Source organism: Nematolebias whitei, chromosome 18 (assembly GCF_014905685.2).
Source record: "Nematolebias whitei isolate Nwh7 chromosome 18, NemWhi1, whole genome shotgun sequence".
Classification (NCBI taxonomy): Eukaryota; Metazoa; Chordata; class Actinopteri; order Cyprinodontiformes; family Rivulidae; genus Nematolebias; species Nematolebias whitei.
This window is the reverse complement of record NC_056515.1, coordinates 12,671,327-12,696,176: the sequence shown is the minus strand read 5'-3', so window position 1 is coordinate 12,696,176 and position 24,850 is coordinate 12,671,327. Positions and strand designations below refer to the sequence as shown.

The window sequence follows — 24,850 nt, the reverse complement described above, 5'->3', positions numbered from 1 at the left end:
GGGGGGGGGGGGGCATGCCGGGGCTTCTCTGGGCCTATGGTGTGGGGCTTTAGGGATGCATTGGTGCGCTGGGCCGGCCTTCCTCAGCTGCTGCTCCCTGCTACTCTGGCCCCTGGCCTGGGGCCGGCTTGCCGTCACTGTTGGGCAAGTGGGGCGCATGGACTGTCTCTGTGTGCCTGTTTGTCTCAGGTTGGGTTTTGGGTGGCCCCCCTCTCTTGGATCAGTTTTGGCCCCCCATTTGGTGGGTCATGCTCCCCTCCGGTGGTGGGCCCCCCTGCCGCCAGTGCATTGGCGGATCTCAGCAGCTGGGGCTGGGTGGTGGCGTGTGTGCGGGCCCACCCTGGTGGCTGCATGCAGGGGCCTGGGTGCCCTGGCTCTGTCGGGCCTCTGTTGGGGGGTGGTATGACCTCGGGACTCGGGGCTTGGTGTCCATGGCCGGATCCAATCTGGAGGGGCGGGTTGCTGGCGGGGCCTGTTGACTCGTCGCTACGGCCTCCTGGGGGTTTCTGCATTGTGGTTGCTGGGGATCGCCCGGGGCTTCCCTTTGCTTCTCTCTCTGGGGGGGTGCGGGTGTCCCTGTTGGGGGACTACCGGAGTTCCAGGCTTGGGGGACGCTGTGTGTCTGTGTTTCCGGTCTTCCCTGTGTTACCTTCGTGTCCTGTGGGGACGGTTTATGGGTCCCCACATCCACTATTTAACATTTTTATGGATAAACCTTATAGTGACATCATGCTCACACAGGTGTTTAGATTCAGGTGTTTATCAGATACACACTCAGTTGGGTTGTGGTTGCCATCAAATATATATTGTATTACCATGTACTGTATAAAATACTTTCTAATGATGTTATAAGTATCATTATATAAGTTGTTTGTTGTTGTGGTTTCTCGGTTTTGTCGTTTTTTTGTTTTTTTTCCGCAGGTCTAGAGGCAGACTTCAATGATGTTGATTTGTGTTCTCTTTATCTCTCTCTCTCTCCTCTATTCCTATCTCCTTCTTTACATTTTAACTCTTCTCTCACTTTTCTGCTTTGTTATCTTCTTTGTTTTCCGTCCCCGTGTCCATTACATCTGAAACAAACCCAAAGCATATTCTAATAAAATATAATTTATATATCAAGTGGAGCATTAAGGTCAGCCATAGTGCTCTGCTTGTGAAAGTAAATCTGTTGGGCATCACTTTGACACTCAGACAATAATTCTAAGTGTCACAATGCCGGACAGGACAAGGGGAGGAAAAAGAAAAAAGATAGAGAACTTTACTAATAGGCTTTTCTATGTATGTGGATGATTCTGTTCAGCGAACTAAGACAACTTCTGTTGTGACTTGGTTATATGAATAAACTGAATTGAACTGAATTGTAAACGTCCATTGCAGTGAATGATCTGATGGTTTCTTTCAAGAAGTATAAAATGTAATGTTGACAGACAATGCATTTAAAGGAGAGCATATAATTTTATTTCAAATTTAAAACTCGACAACACTGGTTGAACATATAAGTAGGATTTCCGAATAAAAGAATAAACAGTAAACAAAGTACAGGAAAGTTTGAGATTCTGATAGAAATTTTGAACAAGCAGAATGTAACACATCCATGGTTGTCGTAACCAGATTTCCAGTTTCCACGGACAGGCCAATCAAGATTCTTCATCGTAGCTGTAGCAGTGCAATCAATAGCTGTAAAAGTAAATAAATAAAAAAAACAGTGTCTGCATTAGTGTCTTCAATTGGCAATAAATGAGACTGGTTCTAAATCACATAACATTTAAACAAGTTTCAATAAAACTATTTTATGTTTTTGATTGGACTCTTACAACTAGTTAATGTTTAAAGTCAACCTTAATTTTAAAAGTTTGCCATTAACTGTTGGAGTCAACTGTTGTTTTGGCTGTTACCAAAAAAAATCATAAATCACTACACCTTTTATTAAAATTTCCAGAAAGGATTTTGAACATCAACGCAACAAAAGCATCCAGAAGCATCTTTTGACCGTCTACATCTCATCTTCTCGAGTCAGCCTGATTCAAGATAACCATTACAGCTAATTAGCTTTAGCAAATGTGCACAGGGCTATAACTTAGTCAGATACACAGATAACAAGTTAAATGTTAATGTGGTAGTAGCTGAGAGTTATCACCAACACAGTCCAAATGCTAGCTGATTGAATAAAATTGTTATAGTAAACATCAGCACCAAGTACATAAGTCAACTCAGTTTGTTAGCATAATCACTAGCAATCGTTTTGTGAATACTTAACTGATTTTACAGAAACTCTCAAAAAATAACCACTGAAAAGACATCTATAAATATTTATTGTTTGGGGTCAAGCTAATTCAAGATGGAAGCTACAGCCAAATACCAGCTAATAACCAGCCAGTAAATAATCAGCCAATCTCTTAATCCCTAAAGGCTATAACTCAATCAGTTTTACAGATACTGAGGCTGAATTTGTTGTGGTAGTTTAGAGTAATTAAAAATACAATTAACAGTCTATGCAGTATCAGTGATCAAACCGATCTAAACCAAAACACTGACATGAAAGACAATGTGCAATATGACACCTTCAAGGTGTTTTAGGTTTTTGTTTTCATTGTGTATTGTAATTATCACTTAAAAATTAATGCAAGGCAGGTGAATCGACATGGTAACCGTTTCCTTGTGGTGTGAACACACGCCCAATAACATTCCAGTTGTAATAACAGAGACTCGTCACACACCCTGACAGTTGAAACTATTCCGACAAGTTTGCCTGAAAACCACAGTTTACTCTCATCGAGACATCAGCAGGTATGAGGATATGATAGTTTTATTTGAAAACGAGCCTAATGTGATGACTCATTCTGGCAAGGATGTTAGCTCGTGTCCATGAGTCCAGGCAGACCTTCCCCTTCAGAAAATGCACCTGTTTAGGAGTTTGTTGAGATTCTGGTTTTTGACTGCTTTTTTTTTGTTGTTGTTGTTTGTTTTGTTTAATTTTTTTCACAGCAAGTCTTACTCCAAATTTTACAAACATAATTTATTTATCAGTGGTGATTAAATTAATTTTAGTCATGTTTGTAAAATGCTTGCATGTCATTTGCCAAAATCTGAATTGAATGAAATGGTAATCAGAAAAATTGTATAACATTCATGTTCAAAAAGCCTCCATTTGTTGTTTTATCTCAGCAAACAATATTTCAATCCTTGTAGATTAACTTAGTACAAGACAGTAGCTAAGAATAATCTAGAATACTTTATCTGAAGATCAACTGAATGCTGAGTGAAAGATCTCAAGTGAGCTGTTTTTAAAATTTTGCCATTAACCAGTGGCTATGTTAGCCTCTTTTGGGGGGTGCTGAAGCACCCCTAAAATTTAACTCAGCACCTCTAATAAATTAAGAAACCATCATTAGGATTTTGTAAGGAAACTCAGTTCTCAAACCTTAGATTTACCAAAATACTGAATAAATTTGGAATGAATGTGGAATAAATGATGACAATCTTAAATGGGCCAGAAAAATCTATAATTGTATTTGCAAGAGTTGGATCCTCAATGGGGCCTGTCAATCAAACCAGTTGGTGTGTCAGCAACTGAACAATCAGCAACCTCAGTTTGTCCAGAAGTGAAACGGAAACTTTGTGGCCGGTCAGAGGGATTTCATGAAAAAGCATCATAAAATATGGTTAAATGCTGTCAGTGGAGAACATGTACTTCAGGCAGCATTAGTCTGAGTGTTTAGAAGGCCCTAATACTGTTTATTCCATTTCCAAAACCTAAACTGAGTCTGGAAAAATGTAAAATTTGGATAAAGCCCTGCAGCTGACCTCATAAGCAGCTGAACACAAAAATGATGACAAAAAATAGAGGTTTGGGGTTCTTCAGGAACTTAACTGGTTTAGAGCTGCAAGTATGAAGTTGTACTCCCATTCAATAACACAGATGTAGTATCCAGTTTAGGGTTTATTTATTTGCTGTGTTTCTTCTGACAATACACCCAGCAGTAAACAGAAGGTGTAAAAAAAAGTGTAGGTAAATGCACAAACGCAAAAGTCTGTGTGTCAGGAGAGAAAAAAATCGAATACATACAGCACAGCATTTTTACATATAGAGTGGTGCGTTCACAAGCATCGGAACAGCTATGATGCATTTAAAAGCATAAGAATGATGATATTTAGAAAGAAACAAGCTATAACAGAACTTAGCTCAGTAAACAAGACAACTCCTTAGATAGAGAACTTTACTAAATGGCTTTATGTATGTGAATGGTCCTGTAAAGTGCCATGAGACAACTTTGTTGTGATTTGGCGCTATATAAATAAACTGAATTGAATTGAATTGAACTACACATAAACAATGTGGGCTTTCTAACAAGTGATAAACAGAAAGTACCACATGTTCGTCTGTAGGAAGTGCAAGTAAATCCTCCATTTTTGGGGGGTCATAATTAGGATACGTCGTGGTTAAATTAAAGGTTATGCATTATGCTTTGTTTTGTGTGTTTTAAATGTAGATATATGGTGCTACTTCTGGTTGTACAAGTTTAGCTTTTTTTATGACCAAACATTAAACTGAATTTGTACAAAGTGGTTATTATATATATGCTTTATATGTATTTATACTATGTATATGCTTTAAATGCTTTTTTATAATGGTTTATTGTTGTGTGTACCTCATCTGTGTTTTTTTTTGTTTGTTTGTTTTTGTTTTGGTTTTTTTTGTTTGTTTAAAACAGGTCTCTTGAAAATGAGTCCCCGTGACGCAATGAGACTAAAGTCCTATTTGTACGGGATTAGTTTTACCCAAGGACCACATGTAATAAATAAATTACTCCCCAACGTCTGCTTTTTATGTGGCGCATTCACACAGGATAACCAAAGCCTGAGATTTAGCTGAAATTTACGGACGTCTTCCGGATATGATGTTAATGCGCTGCGTTGTCACGACCGAGTCGGTCCATATAATGTTTTTAATTTGTGGTCCCAGACAGTCTCGGGCTTGGATGTGGTTTTCACTTTACAAATTACTGACATGACTGATTCGCACGGGATTAACAGCACAGACAATCTCCGTAATTATTACAAATAGCATGTGGTCCCTAGGTAAAACTAATCCCATGTGAATAGGGCTTAACCTGTATTAAAAAAGGTTGAATGAATGAATGTAATGTAAAGCGGAGTGCTACATCTCTAGCATCTTAGCTAGCACAATTGTATTGCGCTCCACTATCTTAGCACTACTTCTTGTTGTGCCAGGCTTTCTAAAATAGTTATTGAATCAAGTATTTACTTATGTAGTTAAACATAGATGTTTAAAAACCCATTAAAATACACTAGAATGCAGGAAATGGCATCTAATTTGTTTAAAATTTTCTAGGGGAGGACCCCCAGACCCCCCATCAATGTGCATAGTTACATAGTTAAACAGCTCCACGGTGACAGGGCTCTGGGGGTGGATGAGATTTGCCCTGATTTCCTAAAGGTGCTGGATGTTGTGGGGCTGTCTTGATTGACACACCTTTGCAACATTGTGTGGACATCTGGGGCAGTGCCACTGGATTGACAGATGGGGGAGGTGGTTCCCCTCTTCAAAAAAGGGGACCGGAGGGTGTGCTCCACTTACAGGGGCATTACTCTCCTTAGCCTCCCTGGTAAGGTCTATTCAGGGGTACTGGAGAAGCAAGTCCGATTGTTGGTCAAATCTCAGATCCAGGAGGAACAATGCAGGTTAAGTCCTGGCCGTGGAACACTAGAAGAGTTCTTTACCCTCACTAGGGTCCTCGAGGGTCATGGGAGTTTGCCCATCCAGTCTACATGTGTTTTGTGGACTTGGAGAAGGCATTCAACCGTGTTCCTCGGGGTACACTGTGGAGAGTACTTCGTGAGTAAGGGATTGGGGGCCCATTGTAACGGGCTATTCGGTCCCTATAAAAACAGTGCGAGAGTTTGGTTTTCATTGCCATAAGTAAGTCTGACCCCTTCAGGATGGGAGTTGGACATCACCATGGCTGCCCGTTGTCACTGATTCTGTTCATAACTTTTATGGACAGAATGTTTTGGTGCAGCCAGCGGGCAGAGGGTTTCTGGTTCAGTGGACTCAGGATTCCATCCCTGCTCTTTGCAGATGATGTGGTCCTACTGGTTTCATTGTGCCGTGTTCTCCAGCTCTCACTGGAATGGTTTGCAGCCAAGTGTGAAGAAGCTGGGATGAGAAGCAGCACCTCCAAATTTGGATCAAATCCAAATGATCCTCAACTGGAAAAGGGTGGATTGCTCTCTTTGGGTCAAGGGTGAGCTTCTGCCTCAAGTGGAAGAGTTTAAGTATCTCAGGGTTTTGTTCACGAGTGAGGGAAGAATGGAGCGTGACATTGGCAGATGGATTGGTGCAGCATCTGCAGTATGGTGGACTCTGTACTGGTCTGCTGTGGTGAAGCGGGAGCTAAGCTGTAAGGCAAAGCTCTCTGTTTACCGGTCAGTCTATGTTCCTACCCTCACCTATGGTCTCGAGCTCTGGGTAGTGACCGAAAGAATGAGACTGCAGATACAGGCGGTTGAAATGAATTAAAATAAGGTGAGAAGTTCAGTTATCTGGTAGAGACTCAAAGTAGAACTGCTTCTCCTCCACATCGAGAGGACTCAGTTGAGGTGGTTCGGGCATCTGGTAAGGATGTCCTCTGGGCGCCTCCCTAGGGAGGTGTTTCGGGCATGTCTGACTGGGAGGAGACCATGGGGAAGATCCAGGACACACTGGAGAGACCATGACTCTTGGTTGACCTGGAAACGTCTTGGGTGAACCACCTCTTCCAGAAGAGCTGGAAGAGGTGGTTATGGAAAGAGATGTCTGGGCCTCCCTGCTCAAGCTGCTGCCCCCGTGACCCAACTTTGGAACAAGCGCAAGATAATGGATGGATGGATGTTAGAACCAACAGTTTGCAAAATATCTCAGAATTCACTATATTTAAATTTTAAGAAACTCACAGAAAGCAATCATTAGATTTATGCCAACACTTTAACTTTTAGTCATCCTAATTTAAGATGGCCACCATGGCTACTTGGTCTTATTCAGCACAAAAAATGCTGTAACTCAATGACTTGTTATGGATATGGAGCTAAATTTTGGTGAGAGTCATCTGCACAGATATTCTGAGTGCCAATTGACCACACAAGACCTGCTTTTTAAACTTTGGCATCAACTCCATCTGAAAAATATCTTGTGAACCACAGTTCAGATTGAAAACAAACAAAAAACATCCAAAAATAATAACTGGATATAAATGGTAAATGGACTGTACTTATATAGTGCCTTTTTATTTTATTTCAAGATACTCAAAGCGCTTTACACGACAATCTGCGCCCTCATTTACCCATTCATACAGCACTCTACATCTCTACAAGGCTAATTGAACAAATCATTCTAATGAGACTAATCAGTGCTTTAACTCACATTCAAACACTGGTGGGACACACATCAGAGGCTATGAAGGGTTCAGTGCCTTGCCCAGGGACACTTCGGCATGTGACTGCTGGTGGATTTGAACCCCCAACTCTTGCATTGGAGGACGACTGCTCTAACCATTCAGCCACAGTTGCCCACATTCAGCCACAGCCGTCCACGTAAATTTACAACTATTACCAGTAACATTACAGTCACTCCAATTCAAGGTGAGCATCACAGCTAATCAATACTAGTTAACACAAAAAAGGCAGTCAGTTTTGCATATATTGAAGCAAGTTTATGTGGTTGTAGGAGCATTTACTTCAAGCTCAAACATTTTGCACAACATTGTGCATAACACCATTTCTCAAGATAAGATGAACTTCGTTTAAAACACTGGCATGAAGGGCAGCAGATGATATGCAATCCTTCAAGGAAAGCTAGCAATTTGAATTAGTAAAACATTCAAAAAGCTGCAATCCAACATTTTGTCTCTCTGTACACAAAACAAACAAACTATATATTTGTATATGTATATGTGTGTGTGTTTGTGTGTGTATTTATAATACTACAAAAATATATAGTGATTTTTGTTGTTTGTTTTTTGTTTGTTTGTTTGTTTGTTTGCTAATAATTGATAGCATCAGCAAAGACATAGAGAGGCATTTCTGTACAAAAAATGAAAAAGTCCCATCTAGGTGCAAACTGACTGTCTTGTACCCTTTTGCAAACGTTTTATTAGCCTGTGTCATTCCAAGGATTCTTGAGAAAGATAGTGTACACTTGTTCAAATGTAATACAAAGCCAGTATTGTAGGGGCAGAACTCCATCAATGTCTCAGCTTGTTAGCGGGCATATATCAACTATCAAGCGTGCAGCAAAACCTGTTTTCTGTGACATCTTGTGACCAACTTCTGACCTCTTTGTACATAAACCACCACCCTCTTGAACTAGAACTGTGGCTTTTAACAAAGATGGTCTTGTACGTTTTGTTTGCTTGCAAGTGTAATAATTCAAAATGTAGGTTAGTGTTTTCATGACATAGCCCACATTTTATAAATGGACCATGATGTATTTTTGTTCAAGTAGTATTTGTCTTGCTTAGCTCCAAGGTCATCAGTTAAATCCTGTCAGTGCTGACCTCAAAATGTTCATACAAAAGTAGGACAATTGTTGTCATCAAAGTTTATTGTCCTTTCAAAATTTGATTAGGCATACCAAGCAACAAAGGAACCTATTAAAACATGAATCATAGCTATTTAAACACCTCGTGATGAAATTTGCATATTTATTTAGAAGGTGACATAATTGCTGTTTATTGCCCAAGCTACAGCAATTACGCTTCAGCTATTACCACACCCGTCGCAATTGACAAACTTAATGACAAATTACTGAAAGTTTGACTGTTGGATTTCTTTTAAACAGCAGGGTGTTATCTCTTTTGTTTTATATTACAAACTGTTATAGGAACAGTGAAAATACAGGCCTAACAACACGCCATTTCACAACTGAGATTAAAATCTCAGATTGTTTTCAATACTTTTGTGTTTTACTGACACAATTCTTCCCGCTCAGCATGAAGAATGGCATTAAGCAATGTCTTTAGAATAGCTTGTACTGACACAGAAGTTCTGATTTGTCAGTGATTCTTGGTCCATGACATTGTTTTTAAAAGACAGCTGCTGCTGCTCCAGTTTGCTGCAGCATCATTCATTTTTTTCTTGACAACTGTTTTCTCAGGGTTTTATCTGAACATTAATTAAGCTGTATTGTTTTCCACAACCTTTTTACTGATTGAAATGCATATCTTTTAATATCCTGATGCATGCTCAATAATCCAGGTAGAAAAATCCAAAAAAGTTCAATATGGTCCTCTGGACATTCAAAATAAACAAAAAACAAAACAAAGCAAAAAAATTTAGAAACGTTTCGTCTCTCATCCAAGAGACTTCCTCAGTATGAGGTGCTGTTTTCAGCTCAGTCTCTTAAATAGCACCTTCTCAGAGTGGATCAACCAGTTTGCTGCTGACAACCAAAACCAGCTGATCACATGCTCAAGAAGGACCATCAGCCTAACAATGGATCATTAGCACACTGATGGCTGTTTACTATTCACAGAGGGCTGAGTGATACTAGCAATAACAGCATTGTAAGAGGGGGACAGTTGAACACGGAGGCCTCTACCCCTGTTTAATGATGGACGATTTCTTTTCACAAAGATGGCCTCCTTTACTCCTCTCTCAAACCATCGTTCCTCTCTGTCCTCAGTGTGCTAATGATCCATTGTTAGGCTAATGGTCCTTCTTGACCATGTGAGCAGCTGGTTTTGGTTGTCAGCAGCAAACTGGTTGATCCACTCTGAGAAGGTGCTATTTAAGAGACTGAGCTGAAAACAGCACCTCATACTGAGGAAGTCTCTTGGATGAGAGACGAAACATTTCTAGATTTTTTTGCTTTGTTTTGTTTTTTGTTTATTTTGAATGTCCAGAGGACCAGATTGAAGTTTTTTGGACATCTTTTAATATTTGATCAAAAAAATAAAGCTCATAAATGTCCATAGGTTCAAAATTTGGCATTAAGCTCAATCCCTTTGTCTATTCTTGTAAACAGCCTCAGTGTTACATTGACAAATCCCTAAATATAAACAGTGAAAATTCCCTTCTTTTTCTCATTTACAATCAACCTCAGATGATTATTTCCAGTGTATGTGGAAAAAAGCACTTTTCTGATTCTCTGTACTCAGATGTTTGTTCATCTCTGCAACTCTATACAGAATCAGAATAAGCTTTATTATCATTGCACCAAGATACAATGAAAACATGTACTGTACGTACAGTCATCCGAAAGATGGACATAGTGTTAGGATTGAGGTTGGATCAGAACCACAAGAATTCAGAAGAGGTTTAAAAGGTTTTATTAATAAAACAAAGAACTGCCACTCTCGGCTGGTGTTGGTGGTCAAGGAGCCGGAACTGAGTCTTGTAAGGCTCAATGAGCTGGAGGCAGAGAGCTGAACAGCGCGGAAACGTCACCAAGGGGCGGTGTGCGTTGGTGATCTTGAGTGGGCGATCCAGAGGCAGAGTCGGGGGCAGAAAAAAGGTTGGCAACAGGATCTGATAAAGGCAACAGTACCCTAGAGCAAGGCAAAATTCGGAGTCCAGAACACAAGCAGGTAAAGGCAGCAAAAAGGCAGATGAGCAGAGATACAAAAGGGCAAGACAAAAATCAGAAGTCGAGGAGCAGGCAGGAGACTGAAAACAAGATCAGGATACTAGAGAGAAATGCTGGAAGGGACCAAGGGCTTTCAATATTCTGGCACCAGACTGTGAGAGAGAGAAGTTTTTAAGCACCAGAGCACAGGTGTTTCCCATGAACACAAACGAGCTGCAGCGAGAGGAGGTGTGACAGACAGAAAGCTGCAGATAGGAAGCAGAGCTGACAGAAACCAAATGAACATAAAGAAAACTAGAACCTAAGCCATGAAAATAATGTTTTAGCAAAGAGCAAAGTGTGCATCGTGACAGATCCCCACCTCAAGGCGTGGCTCCAGTCATGCCACCTGGTTAGTCCGGATGCTGTCTGTGGAAGTCCCAGATGAGGCTACAGTCCAGGATGTTGTGGGCTGGAACCCAAGAGCGCTCCTCCGGGCCGTATCCCTCCCAATCTTCCAGGTAGTGAAGGCCACGCCCCCATCTCGTGGACTGGAGGAGGCGTCGCACTGAATAGGCGGGGACCCCATCAATCAGATGGGCGGGAGGGGGGAAATCAGGTGCTGGGTGGAACTGGGACTGGGTAAAGGGCTTGATACGGGATACATGGAATGATGGGTGAATATGAAGTGACTTGGAGAGGGGAAGGCGAACAGAAACGGGACTGAACACTCTGGATATGGGGAATGGGCCAATGAATCGGGGGGCAAGCTTGCGAGACTCAAGCTTAAGGGGCAGGTCCTTGGTGGAGAGCCAAACCTTCTGACCCACCTGATAAGGAGGTTGTTGAGACCTCCGTCAATTGGCCCCTTTAACGTAGGCTGCAGAGGTCTCCAGGAGGGCCTTCCTGGCTTTCCACCAGGTGTGTTTACATTGAAGGGCTGACTTAAGGGCAGAGGGAACTCGAGTCTTGCGCTCCTGAAAATAAAACAGAGGGGGTTGAAAACCAGATACAACAAAAAACGGGGACAGACCAGTGGCGGAGGAAGGGACAGAGTTCAAAGCATGTTCCACCCAGGGGAGATTGGAGGACTAATTACTGGGGTCTTTCTGACAGAGGCCCATCAGCTTGGTCTCAACCTCCTGGTTGGCCCTCTCCATCTGGCCATCCGTTTGGGGATGGAACCCAGACGAGAGACTGATGGATACCCCCAAGAGGTCGCAAAACTCCTTCCAGAACTTGGAAACAAACTGCAGACCTCTGTCAGAAACTATATTGGTGGGCAGCCCGTGGAGGCAAAAGACTTCACGGGCCATGACAGAGGCGAGTTCTTTGGATGTGGGGAGTTTAGAAAGGGGAACCAAGTGAACCTGTTTGGAGAAACAATCAATAACAGTCAAAATAACAGTATTGCCAGCTGAGGGGGGAAGACCAGTGATAAAATCTAAACTAATATGGAACCATGGACGAGAGGGAATGGGAAGAGGGTGAAGCAAACCGGAAGGGGGGCGACGTGTGGTCTTAGTCTGATTACAAACATGGCAGGAGAGTACATAAGTCTTTACATCTTGGTACAGTGTAGCCCATCAAAACTGGGCTCGAACTAGGGCAAGAGTCTTAGCAATGCCAGGATGGCAAAACAGGTGAGAGTAGTGACAAAATTTTAACACATCTTTAACCCGATCAGGTAGGACAAATAGCTGGTTGGAGGGACATGCAGCTGGTGGAGGGTGCAACTGGTCCCTTTCTAGCTGGGTGATGGCCAGGCAGGCAGAATTGGGAAGGATATATTCCTCGCCTTGGATTACTGAGCGGGAATTGTCCTCCATCACTCTGGACAGAGCATCTGTTTTAGTATTTTTATGACCAGGTCTGTAAGACAAAGTAAAGTCAAAACGAGCAAAGAATAATGCCCACCTGGCCAGTCTGGGGTTGAGTTGTTTGGCTGATTTAAGATATTCAAGATTTTTATGATTGGTCCAAACCTGAAATGGAACCTTGTCACCCTCCAACCAATGCCTCCACTCTAACACGAGCTTCACAGCCAGTAGTTCATGCTCTCCAACATCGTAGTTGTGTTCAGCAGGAGTGAGTTTTTAGAAAAATAAGCACAAGGGTGAAGTTTCCCATCCTCACCATGTTGACTTAAAATGGCCACTGCACCAACCCCAGAGGCATCTACCTCTACAACAAATGGTCTTTCAGGGTCAGGGGCATGGAGGATGGGAGCTGAGGAGAACAAAGCTTTGAGTTTGTGAAAGGCAGAGTCAGCGTCATAAGTCCATGTGAACTTAGTAGTGGATGGTGTGAGTGCATGGAGAGGACTGGCAGTACGGCTGAAGTTCTTAATAAATCGCCTATAAAAATTGGCGAACCCCAAAAATCTCTGCAGTTGTTTTTTGTCCTTGGGTATGGGCCAGTCTAACACTGCACAGACCTTGTTATTGTCCATTTGAATCTGATTGGGTGAAATGACAAAACCTAGAAATTAAGTAGAAGATTGATGAAATTTGCAGTTCTCTGCTTTTACAATGAAGTTGTTCTGAAGGAGCCTGGTTAATACTGCACAAAGATATTTCTGGTGAGTGTGTGGGTCTTTAGAAAAAATGAAAATGTCGTCCAAATAAACAAAAACAACTAACTTAATCATGTCTCTGAGTACATCATTTACCAAAGCCTGAAACACGGCGGGGGCATTAGTGAGACCAAAAGGCATAAATAGGTACTCATAGTGTCCATTTGGCGTGTTAAACGCCGTTTTCCACTCATCCCCCTCTCTGTTTCGAACCAAATGGTAAGCATTTCTAAGATCAAGTTTCGAGAAAATGGTGGCCCCCTGAATGAGGTCAAAAGCTGAAACCATGAGAGGAAGGGGTACTTGTTCTTTATAGTCACTTTGTTTAAACCCCTATAATCTATACAGGGCCTGAGTGACCCATCCTTTTTTTAACAATGAAAGAAACAGCACCGGCTGGGAAGCTGATGGTCTGATGAAAATTGCTTGTAAAGATTCTTTAATAATTTTGCATGGAGGTTTGTTCGGGAGCATATAATGAGTATAGTGCACCTTTAGGAGGCGTGGTACCAGGAATCAGGTCAATGGCACAGTCATAAGGTCGGTGAGGAGGTAACGAAGTTGCTCTGGCTTTATTAAACACTTCTTTTAAATTGTGATAAACCTTAGGAACCTTTGACAAATCTGGGTAGGTCTCCTCGATCTGCTTAGCAGGATTGATTAAAGAACTGCCTGGAACAGGCAGCTCGATAAACACTCCTCGGACCACCCCAAGATCACCTTACGCCTCCAATTGATCTGGGGGTTATGTTTGGACAGCCAGGTTGCCCCCAGAACCACAGGGTCTGAGGAGAATTAATCACAAAAAAATGTCAGTTTCTCCTTGTGGTTGCCCCCCAGACTCATATACACAGGTTCAGTGATCAGTGAAGAGGAGTGAAGTGGGTGACCGTCGAGAGCGACAACAGCCAGGGGGTTAGGGGAGGGAAGAAGCTTGATACTTGCAGCAGTCGCAAAGTGCTGATTGATGAATTCAGAGTCAGCCCCTGAGTCGAAAGTCTGGATCTGGATGGGGTCCCTACCCTCCAGAGAGATCTTGGCAGGAACGGTGAGAGATGAGGATATTGAATGGTTCTGGGTCTGACTCAGCAGGCATCTCCTTGCACCTGCTGAGCTTGGTATTTTAACGGACATCTCGAGATGGAATGTGAACCTTGGCCGCAGTAGAAACAGAGGCAATTACGTCGTCTTCGTTCTCGTTCCTCTGGGGTCAGGTGACTTTGACCAATCTGTATGGGTTCTTCCTGAGTTGGCAGAGAAGGAGGTCCAACAGGTAATGGAACTTTAGGAGACCTGAAATCACCCATGGTTCTTTGTGGTCTATAGTCTTTCTCGCTGGATCTTTCTCTCAATCTCAGATCCACCTTCTTGGCGAGGTACTCGAGCTCCTGTAACGTGTCAGGGTACCTCTTAGTTGCCAGGACATCCTTGATCTCATCAGAAAGTCCCCAAAAAAAGGCATCAGATAGAGCCTCCCCGTTCCAATGACTGCCCGTGGCGTGGAAGTCAATAATGTACTCTGTCACTCTGCGGCTGCCCTGCTTGATAGAAAAAAGTTGACGCGCTGCCTCCCTCTCGGGGAGCATGGGGTCAAAAATTCTACACAGTTCATTAGAAAAAGCAGCAAAAGAGCAACAGCACCTTGAGTTATGTTGCCATTCAGAAGTCCCCCATGTCTTGGCCTTGCCAGATAACAGTGATATCACGTATGCCACCTTGGAACGTTCAGTGGGAAAATAGGACGGCTGGAGCTGAAAATGGATATCGCACTGAGTTAAAAATGGCTGACATTGGTCTGGCTCACCTTTAAATAACTCAGATGGTGTCAAGCATGGCTCGTGCAGTACTGTAGCTTGTGGTCCAGCTGGTACGAGTCCGGAAGCAGGAACAGGATCCTGTGGTGGTGGATTTTTAGGGGACATGTTTTTAAGCATGTTCACAATTTAATTCATGCCATTCTTTAATTTACTAATGGCTCCCTCGACACCAGCTCGTCATTCTGAACCTTGTGGGTGATCCATTTGGCCAGAATATATGGTTAGGATTGAGGTTGGATCAGAACCACAAGAATTCAGAAGAGGTTTAAAAGGTTTTATTAATAAACAAAGAGTTGCCACTCTCGGCTGGTGTTGGTGGTCAAGGAGCCGGAACTGAGTCCGGCTCGATGAGCCGGAGGCAGAGAGCTGAACAGCGCGGAAATATCACTGAGGGGCAGTGTGCGTCGTGGTCTTGAGTGGGCGATCCAGAGGCAGAGTCGTGGGCAGAAAAAAGGTTGGCAACAGGATCTGATAAAGGCAACAGTACCTTAGAGCAAGGCAAAACTCGGAGTCCAAAAAAACAAACAGGTAAAGGCAGCAAGAAGGCAGATGAGCAGAGGTACAAAAGGGCAAGACAAAAATCAGAGGTTGAGGGGCTGGCAGGAGACTGAGAACAAGATCAGGATACTAGAGAGAAACGCTGGAAGACTACTCACCAAGGGCTTTCAATATTCTGGCACCAGACTGTGAGGGAGAGAAGCTTTTAAGCACCAGAGCACAGGTGTTTCCCATGAACACTAACAAGCTACAGCGAGAGGATGTGTGACAGACAGAAAGCTGCAGACAGCAGAGCTGACAGAAACTAAATGAACATAGAGAAAACTAGAACCCAAGCTGTGAAAAGAGTGTTTTAGCAAAGAGCAAAGTGTGCATTGTGACACATAGTGCACAAAGCTGCTGCTATAAGCACAGCCCTCTTATTCTTATTCAGAATAATATTTTTGCTTAGATGAGAAAAGGGAAGAAAACATGAGGAGAGACGGTAGAAAAAAAAGATCTCTCACACCTTGTCCTAGACAGAGCACGATTTGAGGCATCAAAAATCCTACCACAGCAAAGCAACATAAATAGACGTGATACATGTACATATAGGCTGGTAAAGACATTGAATTTTAAGGGAAGGTTGTAGCATAGTCCAGAGCCCCCCCACCCCAGCTATTATCCAGATAAGAGGTGTTATTTATCACCAGCTCAGTTGAGGTTCCGTCACATGTCCATGGCCTTGGGGAAGGGATGGTTGAGGAGACAGACAAAGCATTTTTGTTTTTCCTAAACATGCCAGGATGAGTTGAGATAAGTCCGCCATCAAGGCCACAGTTTGGGTCAGGCAGAACTCATAAATTGCCGTTTCTGCCTTTTAAAGTCTCACTGGTATATTTCTCTGATGGTAAATCCAAACAGCCGAATTGATTCCTTACGCCGAAAGTCGAGCTCAAAGCTTTCTCCAAGATTATTTTCAACCATTCATGGGTGCTGCCAGAAAGTTCACAGTCCTGATAACAGCCTGCTCCAACTCTGACGCAGCTCCACATAATTCAGTCTGAGTGCAGCCAAGCTTCGATACATCCACACAAATACGTAGACAATCCTGATTTCACCAACCCAAAAAGCAAATCCAATTGTCATCATAAATCCAATTTGTTTCCATAGGCAAGAGGGTCATCATTACCCTGACTCCTGTCAGGAGAAGTTGATCAATTTTGTTGAGAGACCTGCTGATAAAATCCTTCGAATTAGGAAGGTATACAGGAAAAAAAAGAGGCTCTTTAAGGGTTCAAAAGACAAGAGAGCAAGCAGGGAAGCTGGGGGACGGAGCACAGGAAGACGAGTCTGTCTTCACCGGAGCACAGAGAGAAAATAAATAAATAAATAAATGCATGCAGAATCCATCCATCCATTATCTTTACCCGTTTATTCCATTTTGGGTCACGGGGGTCGTTGGTGCCCATGTCCAGCAATCACTGTGCGAGGGGCGGGGTACACCCTGGACGGGTCGCAAGTCCATCACAGGGCCACATAGAGACAAACGAGACGAACAGTCATTCACTCCCTCACTCACACCTAGGGACAATTTAGAGTTACCAATCAGCCTAACATGCATGTTTTTGGTCTGTGGGAGGAAACCGGAGTACCCGGAGAAAACCCACGCATGCACGGAGAGAACATGCAAACTCCACCCAGAGGGCCCCTGGACCGGGGTTTGAACCAGGGACCTGCTCGCTGAGAGGCAGCAGCTCTACCAGTTGTGCCACCGTGCTGCCCCATGCAGAATTCTTGGGACTTTGATACTGAGGAATATTAGGTGAGGCTCTCTGCTTTAGAGGCTGAATTTTCAATACCCTAAAACAAATATACCACTTGCCAAATAAGAAAATAAGTTATTAATAAAATTTTAATAATTTAAGAAGCAACAGAAAAATATGCACTTCTAAAGCATTAAAAGCCTCATAGTGCAGCAACAATAATCTTTCAATGAACACGACAAAAGACTGCAATGTCTTCTAACCAACAATGCTCTGTTGTGGAAAGAGTGGACAAAAAGTTCTTGGGTGTAGATAAAAGAGAAGATCTCTCTGAGACCATTAACAGCACACCATTAACCAATCAAGCCCAATAATGACTATTTTCACCACAACCCAAGAAGAGCTAGAGAACCAATAAAATATATATATATTTTACCATAGGATCATCAAGAGGATCCTGACCAGCTGTAATATAATATACAGTAAGTGTTATGTGTTGGCATCATTGTATGTTCCCATACAATGGTGAAATTGGTTTCTGCATTTAATCCATCGCACCTGGGATACACCCAGGTGGAACAGTGGGCAGCTATGTATGTGCCCAGGGAGCAATTAGTGATTGGGTGTCTTGCTCAGAGACACCACAACATGTGGGAATGGCTGGGTATTGAACCTGGGACTTTTGGGTCCCAGGTCAGCTGCCCTACTTCTACCCCATCTCGGCCGCTAAACAGTAAGACTAAAAGTTTATGTTGCAGCCCCTCTCCCTCAGACCAAACAATACTGAATACTGATCAAAAACAAGACTCAAAATAATATTGTTAGAAATTGTATCCTTCTGAATGGGTTAACTGAATCCTTGGCCCTCTTGCTTCTCTTTTTTTTTTTTTTTTTTTTTTTTGAGGGCCTGTCACTGAATGCCATATAGCATGAGCTTATGCTAACAAATGACAAAAAAGGCAAACACGCTGGTTTAAGTCTCATAAGTTAGGTGTCATTTTTTTAAGTCATCAGCACACTGATATATGATGGTCCACCAATATTCTTGTTCATACATAAGATTTTCAGTGTATGCCAACGTGTTGCTGATAAGTTGGGCATAAGTTACAGGTATGCAACAAGTTATGCATAAGTTACCACAAGTTACATATAAATTACTCATAAGTTATTCATAAGTTGATATACGTCAGAAATCAACAAGGAAATTGTGTACCTGTGCATAACTTATTTCTGATCTATGAATACCTTGATCAACGCAACATTTGTGTTATGCTGAACTTGTGCACAGCATGTTGGAGCATATTACAACAAAAAATATGACATCAGAAAAGGGCAGCTCTCTGCACCCCCAGTCATTAATTTTGCAGTGATCGACATGCCTCAGAACAAATTAAACAAATCTGTCATAAAGGAAGCTGCAGCAGGATTCTCCATCACTGTGGTGATAAGTGAGGTGAACGTCAGGAAGTGAATATCATATGGACCCTATATATGTCTGAACTCCAAAACCATGGCAAAAACACTAGCTGTAAATTATAAACACATGAGCCAGAGCCAACTGTTCACTCTTTATTATTGTAACTAAAATAAATAAATAAATAAATAAATATAAAATCAGAGAACTTAAGCTGCTGTTGCAGCCACAACTCAGGCTATACCTGAGCTATTTGCTTTAGTGCTCAGTCGCTCTCCTCTACAGTTCTGTACTTCTCTTCTGTTTCTCTTCCACACACACACCTAGTCAACTCACTGTTATTGTATGTTAGCTGCCCTCATCGCAATCTGCTACAATGTCCTGTGCATAAGTTAAGGATGTTTCATAAAGTCGATCATAGAATCTGCACAAGCCAATAAGTGCTGCCATGCCCTTGTAAAAGTTAAGTGTAAGCTAGAGACAAATTATGGATAAGTTACTTATGGGTTATTTATTTGTTCAACTCGTTAGCAATACAGTATGTATACCTCCAAAAAAGGTTTCCAGTTGATTTTTTAATCAGAATCAGAATGCTTTTTATTATCCTTGCACAGTGAAGTACAACAAAATTACTTTTCATATACACAAAGTTTGTTTTCTCAGTCATCCAGGTATATAACAACAAAAAAGGTTGAATCATGTCATCTGGACTTCGTTTTTTTGTTAAAAAGAAACATTTCGCCCCTCATCCAAGAGGCTTCGTCGGTCTGAGGCCTAGCCATCTGGTATTACCCAGAAGCCACCCTGACTCTTGTGTTCCAAGCCTGCCTCAGATACCCCTGAAGTCTGGCCTTTTCACTAATGGTTTCAACCTGATTCAACCTTTTTTGTTGTTACTTTTCATATAGTCATCCTAAAGATGGCCAGAAGTGTACAGGGGGCTGCAGCTTCTAAGATACGCTGCCCCTGTTGCTTAGATAAGAAAAGGGGAAGAAAACATAAGGAGAGAGGTATAAAAAAGATCTCTCACACCGTGTCCTTGACAGGGTACAGTTTGAGGCATCAAAAAATCTACCACAGCAAAGCAACTTAAATAGACATAATACATATGTGTGTGGAGTGGGTAGGGGTGAGGGTCCCAGCATGGCCGCCAGGTGTGCGATGCAGCCCTTGGCGCCTTCACATCTCCTATGTTGCTGCACCAAGAGAGGCCAGTGGAGGCAATGAGTTTTAGGGAAGGTCATAGTGCAGCACAGTCCAGAGCCCCACCCCCCAGTCATAGTCCTGATAAGAGATGTTTGTTTATCAGCCAACTCGGTTGAGCTCTGTCACAGGTCCATGATCTTGGGGAAGGGAGGGGGTGGGGAGGGGGACAGAGCATCTTTGTTTCCATGACACCCAAGGAGAAATTTGAGATAGTTCGCCTTCCAAGGTCAGGTCCAGATTCAGATATCAGCAGTGTTTTGGGTCAGGCTGAACTCGTAAATTTCCGTGTCTGCATTAACAGTCTCGCTCGTACATTCTCTCATGGTGATTCCAAACAGCCAAATTTGATTACTTGCACCAAGTCGAGCTTACAACTCCTCCAAGATTTATTCCTTCCAACTGTTCATAGACACTGCCATGAAAGTTCCGATACAGCACCACATAGTTCGCACGTAGTCTTGAGTGTTGCCAAGCTCGGCACATTCTCCACATTCCAGGAAGCTTTAAACAGCTGCTGATGTTTATTTGTCCAAATTTGTTGACAATCCAGATTTCCACTAACTCCAAACAGTAAAATCCAGTGATCATAGATCCAATTATGTTTCCCTGACTACCTGTTAAAAATTTATCAATTTCGTTGAGAGACCAGCTGATCAAATCCATCGCTAAAAATTTGGAAGGTATGCAAAAAAGGGGCTCTGAAAAAGGTTCACAAAACAAAGAGCAAAGCAGGGACTGGAGAGAGACGGAGCAGAGGAGGACATGTCTGCCTTCCACCGAGAGCAAGCAGGGGGAAAAAAATCCATCTTCTGTGTAGTCAGATTTGAGAATTTAGAAAATTTACTGTCACAAATGTTTTTAGACAGTTCATTACTACATTCACGTACTGTAGAAACAATATTGACATTGACGCTAACTGATACATCTCATCTCTAAATGTACATACTAATTCGTAGTAGACCTTCACCTTAATTTTTCATCCACTTAGTGCAGTGCACCAATACCACAGCATTATGGTACTGTAACCATGCTTGATATTTAGTACAGTGAACTTACGTTAACTACAATCCAACACATCTGACACTGGTCACATAAAAGTATAAGTATCGTTTGTGCTCACACCTTGCCATTTGAATGGGTACTCCTAAATATTTTTGTCATGAATTACATTTGGATAATAATAACCAGTACTGCGTCAAACAGAGGGTTATCAGAGAGCAACAAACAAGCAATCTGCAGGTCTGCTGATATTTCTGTAATAATTATAATGCATTCAGACATTATTACTATTGTTGTTGTTGTTGTTGTTGCTATTGTCATTATTATTACTATGATTGTTATTGTTGTTGTTGTTGTTGTTACCACAGTTTTGAGTCATTTTAGACATATTCTTGACATCTGTATAAGATTTATTACCTTATGGAGAGAATTTTAAGAAGTGCATTTACTGGTGACTTTACAAAGCTCAGTGTCCAGAGCAAAGATGGGAGGTTTTTATCAAGTAAAAATGTAGACCATTGAAGCACAGTGCAAAGAAATTCTAATTAAAATCGTTAGCCAAAATAAAATAAAATTATTCAAAAAATTCAAAAGAATGTTTGCTGATTAATTATTTTTAATCAGCTGACAGCTAAACATTTATTTAATCCAAAAGCTCAAGGTAAATCTCCACTGCTTGTGTATGGACGCACCAGTTTGTTGCACATCCTGAAGGTGAACTGTGTTTAGATAGCCAAACATACGCTGATAGAAGTAGGACCATCTCGGAATGTAGCCTCAATGGAAAGGTTTAAATCCACACTGAGGTTTATGTGTCGATTTGTGTCATTGGACCACAACCTAATGGCTCAGAATGAAACGGCAACATGTCTGAACACACACTCCTAGGCTCAATTTAGAGTTTACATGCATAATTTTAACTGTGGGAGGAACATGGAGAACCTTGAGAAAACATAAACATACACAAGAACGTGTAACATTCATACAAAAAGACCATAGTCAGGATTCAAACCTAGGACATTCTTGCTGTGAGACAACAGTGCTGACCAACTGCACCACCGTGCAGCCCAATGTCTCGTGCCTTACTTTTGAATACTTTAGTTTGCTTGAGCTGTTCTACGTTTGGGACATTGTTGTTTGACCTCATCATGGATCAAAGAGTAGCACAGTTCCAATCTTCTGTATGTCTCACATTTAGCAGAACTGACAATAAGTCTGATTTGATAACAGGCAGTGACATCATTTTATTTACAGGATCTACCACATAAAAGATCAAAATTATACTCTCCATCCTTATTGTTGGCAAATGTTCTTTAGTGATGTAAGAGTTGAAAATTGCATAATAAAATGGTTCTCCACAGAGTGGAGCAGAAATTTTCGTTCCGTTCACAACAATCAACACCACAGGTGGGTGATATTTATGTTTTATTTACTGCTCTTTCCTGCTCACAGAGCAAACTGTGCTCAACTTTCACCACAAGCGATTATCCTCATCATGACAAACATTAAAAGGATTTTATATTTAATATACCACAGGTAATCTAAAGCTTGTTTATTTATGAGCTTTTAAAGAGCAAAAGTGGCAGAACCTGCCGGTGTGGCAGAATACCTACCTTTCTTTGTGGTAAGACGAGAGCAAAGAACGAATCTCATCTGACAAATCTGGAACTACAGGGCGTTCTCTGGGACTGTAAGGTGTTACTGTAAAGAAGGAGGAAGAAAGAAAAAACATTTAAAATACTAAACTCTCAATCCACTTGTGGTCTCTGAGTACTGTAGTATTTTGTTCCTTTTTTGTTGCACACAAGTTCAACAAGACTATTTCATTATTCAAAAAACATGCACTTATTTATGTTTTTACTCTATTTTCTGACATGTACTTGAGTTTTTGTGCTCGTTTTGTTCAGCATGACTGGGTTTTTTGTCATCAGGTGTCAGAGATAACTCAGACACTCACGTCAGCATTGTCTGGCTTGTGGTTGCAGGCCTTTGTTGGGTTCTGTTGTCTACCTTTGAGATCCGGTTCTTTCATTCAAGCAATAGTTTTTCTTTTAAGCTACATAAATGTTATTCCAACTGGCTGACAATAAAAACCTGTCATCTTATCGTCACACTTTGTTTCAACACGGTACATACTGTATGTCTGTGTGGAAGCAGACTGTTACACACAGTAGAGATGTTATTATTTGAAACACTAAGATTTTTTATAAAAACATTATATTTGTGCCTTTTTGGGAGGGAGTGGGAGGTTGGGGATGGGGGGTTTATTTGTCATTATTAGTCAAAATCACTGTTAAATCTGCCAGTTTTTTTTGCTTGTGTGTGTATGAATATCTGACTGTTAGCAAAATACAGTATTTGATAAACATCTGAACAGATTTAAATGAAACGTTCACAAAGAAATCTTTGAACTAAAATTAGCAACAACAACAAAAAAGCACATGCTATGAGCTCTACATACAAGTATGATGTAACACCTTTGTCCCAATTCAGGAAGGCTGCAATACTAACAACAGACAAAAAAAAACATACTCTGAATGCTAATACTGTACATCTCATGCATGACATTGTGCAAAATGTAATTTACAAGGTTTGAACAAAATGGCTATAACTTATCATGAGATTTTTTGGGGGGGAGGGGGAGTTGCTTACTTTCTCATGGGTGGCCAAACTCGCAACTACGATGGACTGGAGGCCTGTCCAGACAGTGTCCTCCACCTCTCATACAGTGACTGCTGGATATGGGCACCAGTCACCCCCGCAAGCCCGAACAAACTAACCAACCAACCGACCAAACTGACTAACTAAGCAACTCGCATGAAGACTTGGCGATTGTTTTTATGCCAGATGTCCTTCCTGATGCAGCCACAGACCACCGAGCTACCACAGCCCTCTGTGTGGAGCAGAGCTGCCATCTAGGGCACTTGGGGAACAAATGGTGGGGGTTAAGGGCCTTGCTCAATGGCCCAGAGAGGAGCAAATGAGGATGGAGACAGGTGTGGGTGCTTAACCCCCCCCCCCCCCACACACACACACACACACACACACACACACACACATTTTTTATGTTGTCGGTCCAGGGATGGAATCGGTGACCTTTAAATCACAGGCTTGATGATGACGATGATGACGATGATGAACTAATAAGATCATAACTGGCTGTGATTATCGTACCCACCACTGCACCCTGTATTCACTGGTTAACTGGTCATCATTAACTTCACAACTATCTCACTGGTACATTTTTATTTTTAAATCACTTCTTGGTCTGCTGCCTTCATACATCTCCTACATGTCTCTGTGTGAGTGCAGCTGCAGCGTGCGCTCTCAGGACATTATTACCTGCAGTGTTCCCTCAGTAAGGACTGAATTTGGCAATAGGACCTTCTCCTACTCCGCTCCTGTTTCCTGGAATATCTTGCAAAAAGATCTGAAGCTCTTGACCTTGACCTCTCTAAGTGGCTTCAAGAATCTGTTAGACTCCTGACAAGGACCAATACAGACATGTTCCTGTTTTTAGTTTTCTACATTCGCCTTATAATCTAGCTGTTTTTTTTTTTTGTTTGTTTTTTTTACTGTTTTTCCCATCTTATTTTAATTTGTAAAAAAAAAAAAAAAAAAAAAAAATCTACATGCCTTTTTATAACTGTTTATTGTTGTTGCTGTTGTCCACTGTTGTCATCATTCTTTGTTGAAATCCGGTCTCTTGTCAATGAGTCCTCGAGGCTCAATGAGATTAACCTGTCTAAATAAAGGTTGAATGAATAAAATATTCTGTTTAAAACTCTGGCATGAAAAGCTGTGGGTTTGATGTAAACTTTTTAAAAGTTTAAGATCCTTAATTATTTTTAGAAAACAGTACTTTTATGTAAAAGGGTTAATATACAAAGAAAAGACCAGAATCATCACAATTTTATGAAGTTACTTTTATTATATGTGGGTTTTTCCACACATTCCATTTGACTGTTTTGCCTATTGTTTCCACTATGATGTCCGCATAAAGAAAAATTCATGTACAGTACATTTTTCTAAATA

General features: G+C 41.7%; 1 protein-coding gene across 1 annotated transcript in view; it reads right to left on the bottom strand.

The window, feature by feature from the left end:
* Window positions 1-10,974: 10,974 nt before the first annotated feature.
* LOC119425042 (rhotekin-like) overlaps window positions 10,975-24,850 on the bottom strand; it is a 74,423-nt gene continuing 60,547 nt past the window's right edge. The window contains exons 12-14 of the mRNA XM_037692568.1: window positions 22,429-22,516; window positions 11,392-11,538; window positions 10,975-11,293 (exon numbers count right to left, since the gene is read on the bottom strand). Of these exons, the coding sequence (XP_037548496.1) occupies window positions 10,975-11,293; window positions 11,392-11,538; window positions 22,429-22,516 (554 nt within the window). The remainder of the gene's footprint in view (window positions 11,294-11,391; window positions 11,539-22,428; window positions 22,517-24,850) is intronic.